We start from the raw sequence: 17084 nt of genomic DNA, 5'->3' as shown, positions 1-17084 counted from the left end.
TGCCTGTGATTTTAAATATGTCTCAGACCGTTGAGTATTCATAATTTTTGTGTTTTTGCAATGAAATATCAGGTAACAAGGCATTTTTTATGTTTTTTCATTTGAAACGCTAAGTAGGTATGTAGATACGTTTGCTTGATCTATGGTAGGTATATATCGTCACTTTGATTTTTAGACTTTGATTTTTATGTCTGTTTGTACTTTTTTATATTATGTGTAGTTTTAGTTATAATTCGACTTGAAGAGACCTTATACATCTCTAATAAATTGTAGTAGCGTTATACATTAGGTAAAATTAGTATTGTATCAATTCTGTAATTTAAATTCAAATATAAAAATAATATTAAAATGTATGTGACCTGTAAAAGTGCCCCTGTGGCCTATTTGCTGAATAAATATTTTGAATTTTGAATTTTTCACTACTTTCAAAAAATCTCGTATCTCACGCTGTTCCTCAAAGTTAAAACGCAGTAAGTCTATATGCATTACATACATATTTACTACAATTTTCTTTTCATTGACAGACGAAGATACAAGTTTTTTTAAAAGTAGTGACGATATGACATCAGACGATGTGACAGTATGATTTTTTTACTTATTACAAGTGACGAGGAAGGAACTAACGGGAGAGGAAAACCAAGGAAAAGGTGGATGGATTGAGTTGTGTGAGAGATGAAATGAAGCGAAAGCAATGATGAGATGAAGGACGATAGGAAGGTATGGAAGCGGAAGACATGCTGCGCCGACCCCAAATAAATGGGATAAGGGCAGGCGAATGAATGAAGTGTACCAGATCAATAAGTATGTAGGGAACAAAATAAAATTTTAAAATAGATCTCACACTCCAAAGAAAAGCGACCAAAATCCACCGACAACCAAAACTATTCGTTTCTTATATTACATATTTTTTATATTCTGGATAATCTATTCTACTTAGATAACAATCTTTTGCCTTAGTTTTTGCAGTATTTTCCCTATTCGTAAAGGTTTTTCCTGCAAAGTTTATTTTTAATGTTGTATTTTCTTGAGTATTTCTTCTTCTGAGTACTTTATATGTAAGCAATAGGGAAAATTGAGTTGCTTTCAAACCATAATACTATTTAAGAAAAGTTGTATTTTATTTGTAAAGTGTGTGTGTTATTTCTTATGAAGACACGAGATTTTGGATGACAGTCATTGTCGTCAGTCTCTGATCGCCCACTGCTGAGCCACTTGTCTCGGTCCTGGCCCCATAGCCGAACGGCATTTCTACGATGCGAAACGAAAACGAAATGCCGCGAAAGGTAGTCTAGCTCTGTCGCGCCCATAGCAAGATATCTACGAGCATTTCGTGAGCGTTTGTGCATTCGGCTACGCACGAGCTGCTGGTCTAATCCCATCCAGTTGCGACCCGCAATTTTACGGATGTCGTGTAATCCACGAGCCAACGGATGACAGTAAGTAGGAATAACTATAGTAGATATCATACCTAGGCCAGTATTAGTAAACTAAGAAATGTCTCAGATTCAATGTCATGATTCAGAGGAAATTGAATTAAGAGGATGATAAGATATGTCTCAAAGTTTTGAGGCTGTTTTAGTTACTCGTACTGGCCAAGGTGTGAGGTACACTAAACTACATTAAAAGTCCAAATATAGCAACTAAAGCAAGCAATTAAAATAATACCAATATTTCGTTGGAATTAATTAAAACGATAATTGTGTTAATAATAACATAACATTGTTACTATTAACACAATTTTCCGCAATTAAACCACAATTTTATTATCCTTGCGTTGTTTGTTATGAATTCATTAGCTGCATTACATTGTTACGGGAAAGACGGGATTTTACTTAGTTTAATCCTATATTTTGGAGTCTAGGCAATGAAATTATTCTAAAAAGCTAACGTCTCTCTCATAAAATAAAAAATGGACAAGATTGTTTTGTTCATATGTGTGATAAGTTTTTGTTTAGTGCAAGGTAAGAAGGTACTTATACTTAACTATATTTTGCACGCGGCTTCGCTCGCGTTAGAAAGAGATAAAAAGTTCAACTATCTCCTCTTACAAAATCACGACAATTCGTCGCTCCGTTTTGTCGTGAAGGACGGACAAACTAACAGACACACACACACTTTCCCATTTATAATATTGGTATGGATTAAATTACTCTGATGTTACATTTTGAAAGCAAATTAATACGGAAGGAAAATGCCTTTGGCATAAAAGGTATAAATCTATTAACCTACAGTTATTTAATTAAATATTAATTATGAATATTTTTACTTAAAATTAAACATAACGTCCTACATCAGCTTCTTATACTCTTAAACGAGCAATTTGTGTATGTGTATACACCTATAGGTAAAAACAAGAACAAGAGAAAAATATCTCTGGAGAAAATTTTAGTGAAATTAGAGGAATACAAGAGTTTATTCCGTTTTTTCGAGTTACAGGCGACAGGGACTCTAACACTATGAGTTTTTGACGTTTCAAAATTGGTTACTCGATAGCGTTGCGGAAAATTACGTACATTCGTTGTATGGAAAAATTCAACGGCATTTCCGATAGTTAGTAACATTATTCTGAAAGGTAGACATATCAATGTGGTACAATATGCATGACGACTACGCAAAAAAAATGGCATTCTGCTTAGTCAGTCGTCAGTCAGTTAGATCGTCCAAAAATACTGAACACATATCGCTTTATCTAATTAATGAAAAAATACAAAGATATATAGCATTAAAGTTCCGGAGTGGGGGCTTGTGACGTCACTTTTAAGTAAAAATTGTACCTAGACGTGACGTCACGCGAAACTTCAACGCACTGTACCATAGTCATTTTTCGTTTAAGTAACCTACGAGAAAAAAAAATGTTGTCCAAATTTTTTTGATTATCTAACTGACGGACTAAATAGTTTTTTTTGTCGTCTTGCCTATAATATAGGGTGTTTCAATGAACGCAATACAAAAAAAGTGATTCCGGCTCTATTGACAACGAAGAATATAATGCACGTATTCTGGTCTTAAAATTCTACGTAATTAAATTTTGCTAATTTTCTAACAAAAGAAATAAGTCCAATTCTCGAAGTGTGGTCATTGTGACGTCATGGCATGTCTTGCTATAAGTCAGTTGTATAATATACAACTGACTTATTGGCTACGTGCACGACAATTACGCCCACTACCATGTGAACCTGAAGTGGAAAATGTCAAAAACTGACATGTAAACAAACATTATATTTTAACGATTTTTCGTTAATTTTAAATACATCGAATAACAAGAGCTACTATTTCAAGTGTAATTTAGGTAGATAGATTATAAAGACATGGATATAATACCAAAAATCAGTTTCCAAAGGCATTACTCACGGTATAAACTTCCAACCCCAGACTACAGAAAGAGTCAATAAATTGGTGCTGGCAGGGCATATAAGGAATCTTGAAGAACATAGGAGTAATGGTACAAGTTCTTCGAGTTAGTGATATGATATTCTCTAAACCTCCGTCCCGTTAATGCCATATAAAACAAATCTAAACGTAAAGTACCTAGTCATGTCCGCGGCCGCAGAAATATTCGACACGGGCCTATTCCCAGGCTAGGCCTGAATCTTTAAGCATAATCTTTTACGGTAGGATAAAATACTAACAGCGTATTGAACAATATTAGGTAAACAAAGCTTAAATATAATTATAATGTTTACGTAATTAATATTTATATTTATTATAATGTTTTGTTTTGACATGTCTCACTTACGTTTTCTTTTCACCGTAGCTATCCATTTAGTTCTTTGATCCAATTTCCAGTGTGCTCTAAGAAACGCATAGAACGTGCAACGACTATTTATGCCATTATTTTTACAATTAACAACGAAACAACATTGATGCCCCATATCAAACATTACACATTGTATTATATTTTTCCCCTCACTAGCTCGGAAACACGTGTTTTGTCCTTTAATACCAGCGGGTAAAAACGCATTTTATCCACTAGTGGGTAAAGTAATTTGACCTTGAATAAAGTCAAATTAACTGCTTTAAAATTGATAAAAGTAGGTGAATCTAGTAATAAAGATGATTAACCACCTGTGGAACTACTGGAAGCAGTGATAAACGCATTTTTTGCGTTGTAGTTTCCTCGCTATAATGAGGGGAAAAGTTTTGTGTTACACTCGGGTGCAAATGTATTTTACTTCTCGTGTGTTAAAAAACTCGCAAGTTCAGGATTCTATTCTCGAACCACTCGCTTCGCTCGTGGTTCAACTATAGAATCCTTTCACTTGCTCGTTTTTCAATTCCACACTCGGCGTTAAAATACAACTTTGCCCCCTTGTATAACAAATAACTATTATGAGTTTTGATAGATGACAACCACAATCAGTGTCGATTTTGACCACCGCAAGCACTGCGATCGCTTTGCTTACCCCTTCCATGCACTTCGCACGAAGCCAATAGCAAGACATGCCATATTATGTCTTATCAGTTATCAAGGTGTTGATTATTGTGACAGGTAACATGTCAGAAATTTTATTCATAAAATGTGACTCTAGATAAACAAAAAGGTGAGTTTATACTACAAAAACTAGGTCCGAACTATTTTCTCTTAACAACCTAGGTAGGGTATCCATGTTGTGACCAAAATAACAGGATTTAAGAAAACAACGGTATTCATGGTTATTTAACTAGTTTAACAACACGCGACCTAACTTAGTGTTTTAGCAATAGGAGACGAGTTTGAAAAACATGTTTTGTATAATTACGTTCATTGAAATACCCTGTATATACAAGTTAACAAACTGTGTACAACAGCTTACAGGTTTGACTACATGTACTCCCAAGAGGCGGGCGGTTGGCTAAAGCTACACCGAGTGCCGGCCACTTGGCAAAACGCTTATCTCAACTGTTATTATGAAGGTAAAACGGTTATTTCATGCCGTTTCCTCTTTTACTATTGTTATCCCTATTTAAATGTTTATCAAATGATTTTGAGACAAGTAACGAATAAGCAGAAGTACCAATATGTCGAACTCAAATCATACGTCTAATATTTTATAAAAATAAACTCTTAAGTAATATTAAATACCATAAATATTTATTAGATTTAATGCAAAATGTTATTAAAAGTCCTAAGCAGCCAATATTATATTAACTTTTGATAGATTAATAAATTGGTTAAGTAGTATTAACTTTGTTACGTAATCGAAAAAGTTTTCTAGGTGCTGTCTTAGCCTCTCCAGAAAATGAAAATATGAAGCTGGCGTTAACAAAATTAAACGTTTTATCAAATTGTGGCATATCGATACCTTTGGGTTCAATTGGCGTAAAGGACAAAATGCAGGTTTTCAGGAGAAGCAAAAAACAACTTTTTTTTTAGAAAAATGTTTATATCTTTTTTGTTTTTTGACCTATATTTGTGACGTATATAGAAAAATATGTAGATTTTTAGTATCCTTCACCTAGTGTAGCAACCGTAGTGATAAACTAAACGGTTTAGAAGTTAGATGGTTGTAAAGGACACGTCAAAATGCTATGGACGTCCTTTACACCCACGATTTTTTTGAACAATTAGAGTTGATAGGGTCGTAAATGACGGTCTTAGATGATTTTTATACAAATTCGGGGCGTAAATGTAACCGGAATGGTACAAATGGCAACTGTTTTTAGCTTAGTTTACAATTGAGAAACTTGAAAAATGTATCAAAACGTAGTTAATATGGCATAGAATAGCCACATTAGTGTTACAGTGTATATTTATCTAAATATTTAGCAGAGACAAAGAACAAGACTATTTTATATCCAGTTTTGCAATAAAGAAACAACATTTGCTTAACACGTTCGCGGACGCGTATTCTATAGCATAGGTTTTTGTACTCCTTCTGGTGACGCGTATGCTATAGAATACGTTATTTGGTTTGAATTTCTGAGTCTGTTTGCTTAGTAATCTTCTTGTTCACAGTATAATATTATTCACCAACATTTCCTCTACCATTCACTAGAATCATAGTATGCATACTGCAACATTACATAGTTTTATCGCGGTTAAAAAATATGCTGTGGCGTCACAGATCGAGTTCACCTTTTTGTGACGCGTATGCTATAGAATACCTCTTTGTATGGAAATTTGCGCAGTAGCCCCGCGAGTGTCACCGGGAGTTGGCCCGTGAAATGTGGCCAAATTTCGAGCGCAAACGCAATTTTACGGATTGTTTAAAAAATCATAAGTAATTATTTTTACAGTTTATATATATTTTTGTGTTGCGGTTTTGTTAACAAACATGTCCACTGTCGTCTTATAATAATACACCGTGATTTTGGTTACGATAAATTAAGAAAACCGAAGCATGTTTACACCTATTATTTGAGTAATTTCCTTCGTACTTAGTCATTGCTTTGCTCATATAATTGTGAATAAACCCTATTTCTGGTTGATACTGACTGTTTACGTTAAATTATATCTTTTTGAGTGAATTTTGTTGGTGTTTAACTACTTGAACTTGGTTTAGATGCTTGTAAAATAGCATATAAAGCTGGGCGAATCATCGCGTAGTGAGAGGTAGTGGATAAGTTCTACCCAGAAATCATCACACCAAATGAAGGCCTTTAGCACCTATACAACAGCAGGTTTGAACAAACATTATTCTAGTCTCAATGACGAAACGGGTGACTACAGTTCTGACGAAAGTTAGGTACTCCAAAAGAGTCTGTAGGAGATACACATTTAGACAATTCTTCTTGTACCAAAAAACTCTGTATTCGTGAACAAGCTTTATACTTTTATTTGTGGGCATCATCCCCGCAGCCAGAAACACTAAATGTTTTATTTGATATGATTCTACAGAATGAATCTGCTGTATCACCATCTATGGATCGTATGCTATAGCATACGGTGTCATATAAGATCACATTTTGACTCAGTATTGTGTCACGGTATGCTATAGCATCGTATGCTATAGCATACGGTGTCACATAAGATCACATTTTATCTCTGTATTTTGTCAGGTATGCTATAGCATCCGAATGCTATAGCGTTCCTCGTCACATAATAACCCTAATATAAGCTGTCTAAGGACAGGTATGCTATAGCAGTCGAAAAATTCCCATACAAAATATTGGTGTCCCAGAGGGGTGACTGAGCGTCCGCGAACGTGTTAAAAACTATCTAGTATTTTGGAAAGTTATTATTTTAGTACTCGCCGCTGTCTCAACTCTCAATAAGTTACGCATTCAGTATTTAATTCCAGCAGGGAAACGCTTTCGTAGTTTAAGTAAATATAAAAACACTAATGGTAATCACGTAAACTTTAATCAGCAACTGTGAACAGTAGACTATATTAATACGACAGTAATTTTAAGTATAAAGTAGAAAGAAGTTCTAAGAATAACTAAGAGTTAAGTACCAATTTATAAACGCAAGTTAAGACGCGTATACAAACTGTGACCAACTAATAAATAATAGTAACTGTAGTCAAGACTACCTACTATGTTGATGCATATTTTTGATAATTTTAAAACAGAAGATTGTTATTTAGTCTTTAACCTGTTAAGTAAGAATAATCTTAATTATGAGTTCAATCCTAGAAATATTATAGTCAATGCTTTAAGTACCTGTGGGTACATAGCCAAGTCACCAAACGCTAACGCTCATTCGCTAGCGAAACGCACCTGTTATTGTCGCACTAAATGTTAGTATAGTCTACTGTTAAAGTTTACTGGCGGCGTAGCTGAATGGCAATCGTCGACGCCAGACGCCGACAAAAATGCAGTCTGGTGCAATACGCAAGAGCGATAAAGCTATAGCTATAGCTACGAAAAAAATATATAGCTACGAAATAGATATTATCGTGAGCGTTTGTGCATACGTTGTGGGTACGTACCCTGATTACCATAGTGTTTTTTTTAAATTACCTACATCTCGTCGCAGTATAATAATACTACGAAAGCGTTTCCCCGCTAGAATTAAAGGCTGAATGCGTAACCTACTGACTATTCAACAGCGGCGAATACTAAAAAAATAACTTTGAGCTTGTTGCCAAAGTATTAGTAGATCGTTTTTAAGCAAATATTGTTTCTTTATTACAAAACTGGATATAAAATAGTCTTGTTCTTTTTAGGGTTCCGTAGTCAACTAGGAACCCTTATAGTTTCGCCATGTCTGTCTGTCCGTCCGTCCGTCCGTCCGCGGATAATCTCAGTAACCGTAAGCACTAGAAAGCTGAAATTTGGTACCAATATGTATATCAATCACGCCAACAAAGTGCAAAAATAAAAAATGGAAAAAAATGTTTTATTAGGGTACCCCCCCTACATGTAAAGTGGGGGCTGATATTTTTTTCATTCCAACCCCAACGTGTGATATATTGTTGGATAGGTATTTAAAAATGAATAAGGGTTTACTAAGATCGTTTTTTGATAATATTAATATTTTCGGAAATAATCGCTCCTAAAGGAAAAAAAAGTGCGTCCCCCCTCTAACTTTTGAACCATATGTTTAAAAAATATGAAAAAAATCACAAAAGTAGAACTTTATAAAGACTTTCTAGGAAAATTGTTTTGAACTTCATAGGTTCAGTAGTTTTTGAGAAAAATACGGAAAACTACGGAACCCTACACTGAGCGTGGCCCGACACGCTCTTGGCCGGTTTTTGTTTCTAAGATAGCTTAGATAAATAATACACTGCATTAAACTAATGTCTATTCTATGCCATATTAAGTACGTTTTGACACATTTTTCCAGTTTTTAATTGTAAACTTAGCACAACATTTGTACCATTTCGGTTACAATTACGCCCCGGTTTTGTATAAAAATCATCTAAGACCGTCATTTACGACCCTATCAAATCATGGGTGTAAAGGACGTTAATAGCTTTTGACGTGTCCTTTACAACCATCTATCTTCTAAATCGTTTAGTTTATCACTACGGTTGTTACACTAGGTTAAAGATACTCGTAATCTGCATATTTTTCTTATACACGTCACAAATATAGGCCAAAAAAACAAAAAAGTGGGTTTATCTTTCTCTTGGAAACCTGCATTATATGTCCTTTACGACAATTGAACCCAATGATATCGATTACAGTTGCGGATAAAATATTTTTAGTGCTGGTCTTAAAGGACGAAGAACAAAAAAACTTGTCCTTTACGCCCAACTTTACCACACTACTATAGAAAGTGATCCTTAAAAAGTAAGGGCTTAAAGGGCAATAATATATATCAAGGTGACTTACGACTATATTTTTATTTGTAGATTTCCTTTACGACACAAATAATAATTTATAATTAATGACTTGATATTTACGCCCCTTCAGAAAAGCTATTTTTGCAAGTCCATAGTAGAAAATCTTGGTCGTAAAGGCAACTTTTTAAGAGATATCGAAATTTTAACTACACAGATCGATAGCGCTTGAAATTCTGAACAAAACTGTATATATAACTCATTTTCGCCAAAATGTCCTTTACGCCAATTGAACCCAGAGGTATCGATATACACCGGCGTTCACGCTACGTTCGGGAAAGGGGCATATTTTTCAGTAAAAGGTGAGTACGTGCGAGCTGTGATGACGTGATGTGAACTGATGTGATACCAACTTGTGAGACAACCGTCACGCAGAGGACAGTCACTGTTAATTTCCTAAAAATCTACCTTAATACAGGGTGAGTAGGGTTCGGGGGAGTTGAGTTACGAATGGGGAGAGAAGGAACGCATGGAGCTGCTGCTACAGATATAATGTACCTACATATTTCAATTTAAAATGAAGCTATAGTAATATTCATAATAAAAAAACGATCGAACTATCTTCTAAAGTCACCTTTGTATAAAATCCCATCTCACCCCAATGACGAGGGACTACGGGGTGATATGGGTTTTCCTGTTTGTCAACTCACCCCAAATCATGGTATTTATTTTAAAAGCAAGCAATGAAATTTCCTTCTCTTTCAACCCCTTAATTGCCAAGAGCGTCACTGGAACTTGGGCAGTTTCATGCACTTTGTCTTATCTTTGTACTCGTATGTATTATTTTTAAAATTATTTAGGAACACCGTTATCCCGCATGCCCGTCACCTGGGCCCCATACGAGCCTGACAATTCTGACAACGCGGAAGACTGCCTCATTATGCTGTCGAACGGCACAATGGCTGACGTCAACTGCTCGGAGACCTTTCCTTACTTCTGCTATATTGGTGAGGAGCAGGCAAAGCGCGAGCTCAACGCATGCGGCACTATGGATGAAGGTACGAGGATAACCGGAGCATATAATTCATTAGATAATTATAGCCCTGTGCGTATTTAAACGTAAGTAGTGGTATACAGAAGTGTAGCATTTCTCGTATAAATAATATTAGAACCAGCTACATAACAAGTATTTTGTAAAACAAAATATTTTATGCGGCATACTTTTTTTTTTAATAACTCAGTCCCTGCAAGTGATCCAAAGTTTGTGACATACAACAAAATAATGCCATAAATAAGCCGTTTCAAACGAGCTATGTTCCATGAGTATTCATGAGACAAAATGCCCATTCTCCTTTACATTCATAAATTCAACGAATCTTTCTCGGCGTTTGTTGGAGTGAAAGAGAAAACATTGTTCTGTTCGCGTTTGTAGTCCAGATATGTATTTTCTAACTTTATAAATCTTATCGATACAAAAAGAGGACTTTTCTCCAGTTTTCGAGGCTCCTTCAATGGACTACTTAAAATCATAATTATAAAATAATTCAATTTGTTTCTTAGTTGAAGGAGAAGTTATTAATTAATGACTCCATTTGCTTGTTAAAAGTTTGACACTAGAAGTACTTTTGTCTCTGAAAAATTATAAAAAACTTATCTTTCTTTATTGACAAGCAGAAAAGTGCTGTTTTATACTTTTTATTTTGGTTTAACTGTTATGGCAAATAGATGGGTAAGTATTTTATAAGATACTAGCTTTTGCTCGCGGTTTCGTTCGCGTTAAATTCGAAAATTGCAGAATGTTCCATACAAACTTACACCCCCCATGTTAGAGAAGTGGGGGGTTAGAAAGAGACAAAAGTAGGCTTTGTCACTCTCCATCCCTTCAACCATCTCCACTTCCAAAATCACAATTCGACGCTCCGTTTTGCCGTGAAAGACGGACAAACAAACGGACACTCACTTTCCGATTTATAATATTAAGTATGGATTTTAAGTTCTACAATAATTTACAGAATACTCTCTGGATACAAGAACGGGCAGCTGCTACAAAGTGCACAGGTCCCCTCTAAACTGGACACGTGCTTTCGTCGCATGCGCCCGTGAGGGCGGACATCTTGCTGTCGTGAACGGGTATATCTCATCTCCGTAGTATTTACTCTCGGCAGAGCAAGGTACGTAGCCGACTGGCACAAACGGTCACGAAACGAAACGCTCATAGATATCTATCTCTATCGCTCTTGCCTTTCGCGGCGTTTCGTTTTCGTTTCGCGTCGAAGATATGCCATTTGCCTACGGCACCTGGTCCCATCTGAACTGGAGCCGTGCTTTCATCGCGTGCGCCCGTCATCTTGTCGTGAACGGGTATGTGCCTCTTCTTCGTAGTATTACTCTAAGCAGGACAGGGTATCTAGTAAATTCACAATAGCTTCTTAGTAAGTGTATCGTAGCTAACTCTTTAGTGTATCGTAGACTTTCATTCTTTTGTAGTGGCGCGACAGAGCCAAACTGCGTTTTGATCGCCAAGTAGCGTCAACCATTGTCACTTTGCCTAGACCGGTAGTGGTCACGTTGAATGACGACCGATTTTACGCCCTTTTCTCTGCCGATTGCTTTTTGTGAAATGTATCAAATAGGGTGGGGTGGGGTAGGGAGGGTCTTTGTGTGATCCGTCCAACGGGTTGGGAAAAGTTTTATTTGCCTACATTATCCCATTTTTCGACAAAAAATCTCAAATACGTGTTTAGTAGATAGGTATTTTTTTTTTTTAATACTACGTCGGTGGCAAACAAGTATACGGTCCGCCTGATGGAAAGCGGTCACCGTAACCTATGGACGCCTGCAACTCAAACAGTGTCACATGCGCGTTGCCACCCCATTAGAAACTTGTACACTCCCTTTTGCTGTGTTAAGTACACAGCAAAAATGAGCGTACAAGTTCCAAGGAGGGTTCGGGTTGCCGACGACTCAAAGGACAATAGACGGAACAAGTTAGTTCCGTAAGTCCTCCCGTCATCAGCACACCGCACCCTCGTTGAGCTCTGGCAGCCTTACTCACCGGCAGGAACACAACACTATGAGTAGGGTCTAGTGCTATTTGGCTGCGGTCTTCTGTAAGGCGGAGGTACTTAAAGCTAAAAAAAAGGTAAAGCTTAAAGGTCTTCAGCGCTATCACTTTTTAGTCCTAACTGGCAGGCCGTGGCCCCTTTAATGCCCGTAGTGCCATCCACATGCATCGTTCACGTTCTTTCGTCATAATGAATAAAATTAGACGTCGTGTCGTCAGCGGTCTTGGATTAAGAAAAAATTGGATGACTGCTGCTTTGCAAAACAACATTTTCAAAGCGACCGATGAGGATATAATTTTTTTTTAATAAGTATAGTAATCGTCCACTTTCCTATTAAGATTTGAGCACATCCTCTAATTTGATAAAGCTGATTTAAGCAATAATACGTAACGTATGACACAACTAATATAATACTACAACCTACAATTTCTAACTCTCAGTGTACCGAGTCAGAGCAAAGACGTAATCTAAGACATATGTGACTCCGTATAGACAGATAAAGTCTAAGAAAAAAACGTACCTCAAAGCCATAGAGAAAAAGGTACGGTGGCCTAGATGGCGTCACATCTTTGGGGAACGCTCGGCTAGATGGCGCTAATATTAATATTTGACATTTTAACACATGTCAAGCTAACAATATGGGCCAAATTGTCAAAACTAAGGTTCAAAAGTTTTAAGCTTGTGTCGAGAGATGGCAGTCTATGCACTGTGATTACACATTTTACTTTGACAGTACTCAATCCTCTTTGGACGTAATGCATGTCTGCGTCTTGTCAAGGTCTGTGACATTGATCTAGCCCCGAAACTATTTGGTATTCCGTAATAATATCTAGACCTACATATAATTTACCTATCTATCTATCTATCTACCTATGTCTACAAGACATTACAGATGTAGGTAGTGCGAAAAAATTTGCCTTCGTATTGTTACGGAAACGTACGAACGTGTCATGCTATTTCAGTCAGTCTCAGTACAAGATGTACTAACACTGACTGAACTAGCATGACAAATACGAACGTATCCGGAAAAATACGAAGGAAACACTTTTCATACTATAACTGTATGTACAGTATTAACACCTTAACACAGTGCTACTTACATACTTCGGAACGATATCCAATGCTGCGATTTTTATCTTTGGTACTGAATACTTTTTAACGGATTAAAGCTAGTGTGTGAAATGATTCACATCATATTTCTGATTGGGACTTTTTATGAAAAGGATGGAGCCAAGCAACAGGATGATATCTACAAATTGTAGTTTTTGTTTGAATTATTTACCGAATATTCGTTGTCAGGTTTATTTATTTTCATCTTATTTTCAGTATCATGGAAGCACAGATCATCGCCACCTTATGGAACAACGCCCGTCCCCACTTTGTCGCCGGAAAATACAACAGAGACATTGCCTTCTTGGGCTTCAGAACTATGGAGAATAACTTTCAGTGGATGACTATACACGGTGAGAAATTAATTAGTATAAATAAGTTCATATATTTATACCTAATAAGTAGATAAAATGTAAGCGCTGGTAGCCTAGCGGTAAGTGCGTGCGACTTTCGTTCCGGAGGTCGCTGGTTCGAACCCCGGCTCGCACCAATGATTTTTTCGGAACTTATGTGCGAAATGTCATTTGATATTTGCCAGTCGCTTTTCGGTGAAGGAAAACATCGTGAGGAAACCGGACTAATTCCAATAAGGTCTAGTTACCCTTCGGGTTGGATGGTCAGATGGCAGTCGCTTTCGTAAAACTAGTTCCTACGCCAAATCTTGGGATTAGTTGTCAAAGCGGACCCCAGGCTCCCATGAGCCGTGGCAAATGCCGGGATAACGCAAGGAGGATGATGAAGTAGATAAAATGTAAACACGTCTGTAATGGCAACATCCTTACTTAAATACGACGTATTTTCAATAGCCATCATATACACCGTGTTTCACTTAACACTAAAAACAGTTTGTTCAGAATCGAGAGTAGAATCGATTGAACTATATCTTGATAGGGGTAATATTTTTATTTAAATTTGTATTATTAGTTATTTTTTACGTGCCTATTCTATTGTACTCGTAAGACAACATTTTGTATATCGCATTGCTAGAGGTTGTTTACCTTTTTCAGTATTTAGGGGTATTAATACTGGCTGGTTACTTGTTCGCTACGAGTTTGACGTTGTTTGTCAGTTTAATCTTAATATTTATCATAAGTCATAACAAATTGAACTCGTACCTAATTACAACCTTGTCATTTTGAATATTGGATTTGCTTACTGCGATCACCTGTCCAATTTGAAGTTTACTGTGACAAAGCTTTAAAGTATTTTACAGTGACATCTTAGCTGTCTATTGTTAAACCTTATGTCGTTGCGGTAACGTACACAAATAAATAGTGTTATGGTTTATGGCGGAAGTTAGCAATTATTTTATTGAATGTAGAGCTAAAAGTCAAGTAGAGCTGTATAGAAAATTAAAAATTCAATTAAAAAAAAGTAACCATCAGATTAAAAGATGAATACTCTAGATGAGTTTAAAAAAATAAAAATCAGTTGGGGTGTCTGAGGTTTTGAGTGTTACCGGAAACACGTTATATATTCCTGCTTACTAGCACTGCAGAGCTGTCCTGCTTAGTTGGCTGTATGTAGGTACGTTTCAATAGGTCAGCAGTTCTCAAAAAGTTTGTACATAGCCACGTCAGCAAATTTTAATTGATCCTATTTTTTTACCAACATCTAGTAATATAAGTCGACTTCCGTAAGATATTATATACATGATAATTGTTATAATTAAGAAAATACAGATACTAGAGAACCTTAATGACGAAATAAAACTTACTAAAATCTCAATTCAACAAAAAAATCTTGGTAACAAAATAGGAAAATAGGAATAAAAAAAAACAAATTTAACTTATTCCTTAATTTGTGTTTTGAGAATTGCTCAGGTAACAAAACAAAACTTCTTAATATACTTTAATTCACATCCTATAAAACTAGTTTTCCCAGTTTTTACGGCGTTTCGATTTCGTTTCGCGTCGCAGAAATGCCATTTGGCTACGGGGCCTGAGCAGCTCAACCGACATGTTTTATTATAAGTGTTTTTTTTAATAAATGGGCTTACTTTTGGCCACAGACTAGCCAAAGGCAAAAACGTGGCCTACGATGTGTTATTCCAATTTAAATATGTTTGTGCCTTAGGTCAAACACTAGCAGCAGCGGGTTACGACCGCTGGTCCGACGGCCAACCCGACAACCCGGGCAGCCAGAACTGCGGCGCCATGTTCCGGAACGGACTGCTGGACGACAACAACTGCGACAACACCCTTCCCTTCATCTGTGAGAAGGACCCGGCTAGTTTGCTTCAGAACCCGTTAACTCAATAATTCCACATCACCATGCTTATAAATAGAGAGCGGATTTCAGGTAGTGATTTAAATATTAATATAGATATGACTAGTGCAATTTTAGAAATATACATATCACGTGATTTTATAAAAAGGTCTTACAATCTATTATTATTCAATCGCACACCGCAAACTTTGCTAAATAATCACATTAAATTAATGTTATTTTTGCAAGTTTAAAGAAAAGTATTTTATTCTAAATAAAGGAGTTTGTGTTCAGGAAGCGAATTATTTTTATTTTTCTATTCTAGTCATAATACAGGTTTTTACTCTGCAAATTGTGCAATGGGCAAATGAAATCATAAAGAAGAAGAACTTAAATAAGTACCTAAATAAAATATTCAAAAAAATAACAAACATTAAATTTATTTTATTTTATTATCGTCATAATTTTTGCTCGATTTTCCAAAAAGTTTAATGTCCCGATACATTTTTTATGTGTGTAAAAAAATAGTAAATTTTGCGTGTCACATCCATATCAATATTTAAATCGCTACCTGAAATCCCCTCTCTAGTGATAAGTCAAGCGTTAGTGCTTGACCGGGCTTGCAGCCGGGTATGACCGATTATCCGACGGCCAACCCGACTACCCAGGGAGCCGGAACACCGGAACAACAACTACGACAGCGCGCTTGCCTTCATCTGTGAGAAGGACCCGGCTAGTTTACTAAAGGGTGCATTCACTCAATAGTTTCACATCACCATTTCGAAAAGAGGCTTTTCGACTGCTAGAAGGAATTAAATTGGCAATTTTTTGTTTAAGAACACATTTTTTTAGAATAAATGAATGAATTCATTTATTTTAAATATTATACACCGTGTTTCACTTAACACTAAAAACCTGAAAACTGTTTGTTCAGAATCGAGAGTAGAATCGATTGAGGTATATCTTGATGGGGGTAATATTTTTTGTTTTAATTTGTATTATTAGTTATTGTTTACGTGCCCATTCTACAAATTCGTAATACAACATTGTGCATATCATATTGTTAGAGGTTGTATACCTTTTTCAGTATTTAAGGGTATTAATACTGGCTGGTTACTTGGACGATTTTTTTTCTGCTACGAAATAGACGTTGTGCGTCAGTTTAAATTTAAAGTTTATCATAAGTCATAACAAACTGAACTCGTACCTAATTACAACCTTGTCATTTTGAATTTTAGGTTTAAATTTGCTTACTGAGTCACCTGTCCAATTTGAAGTTTACTGTGAGACAGGTTAAAGTGCTTTACATTGCCATAGCTGTCTATTGGTAAACCTTGTGTCGTTGCAGTAACGTACACAATTAAACAGTTTGAAGGCTTATGATGGTAGCTAGCAATTATTTTATTGAGTGTAGAGTTAAAAGCCGAGTAGAGCTGCACAGAAAATTAAAAATTCAATTTAAACAAATAATAATCATCAGATTAAAAAATGAACATTCTAGATACGTTTAAAAAAATAAAAATCAGTTGGGGTGTCTGAGGTTTTGAGT

At 36.1% G+C, this 17084-nt stretch overlaps 1 protein-coding gene across 1 annotated transcript; it reads left to right on the top strand.

The window, feature by feature from the left end:
• Positions 1 to 1820: 1820 nt before the first annotated feature.
• On the top strand, positions 1821 to 15720 carry LOC125233423 (C-type mannose receptor 2-like). Its single transcript, XM_048139439.1, has 8 exons — positions 1821 to 1961; positions 4789 to 4893; positions 5196 to 5272; positions 9460 to 9514; positions 10013 to 10210; positions 11165 to 11282; positions 13544 to 13680; positions 15404 to 15720. Exons 1-8 carry the CDS (start codon positions 1910 to 1912, stop codon positions 15586 to 15588), a joined length of 927 nt encoding a protein of 308 aa, XP_047995396.1. The 5' UTR covers positions 1821 to 1909; the 3' UTR covers positions 15589 to 15720.
• The last annotated feature ends 1364 nt before the right edge of the window (positions 15721 to 17084 follow it).

Source organism: Leguminivora glycinivorella, chromosome 14, assembly GCF_023078275.1.
Source record: "Leguminivora glycinivorella isolate SPB_JAAS2020 chromosome 14, LegGlyc_1.1, whole genome shotgun sequence".
Lineage (NCBI taxonomy): Eukaryota > Metazoa > Arthropoda > Insecta > Lepidoptera > Tortricidae > Leguminivora > Leguminivora glycinivorella.
This window is presented reverse-complemented; position numbering and strand designations above follow the sequence as displayed.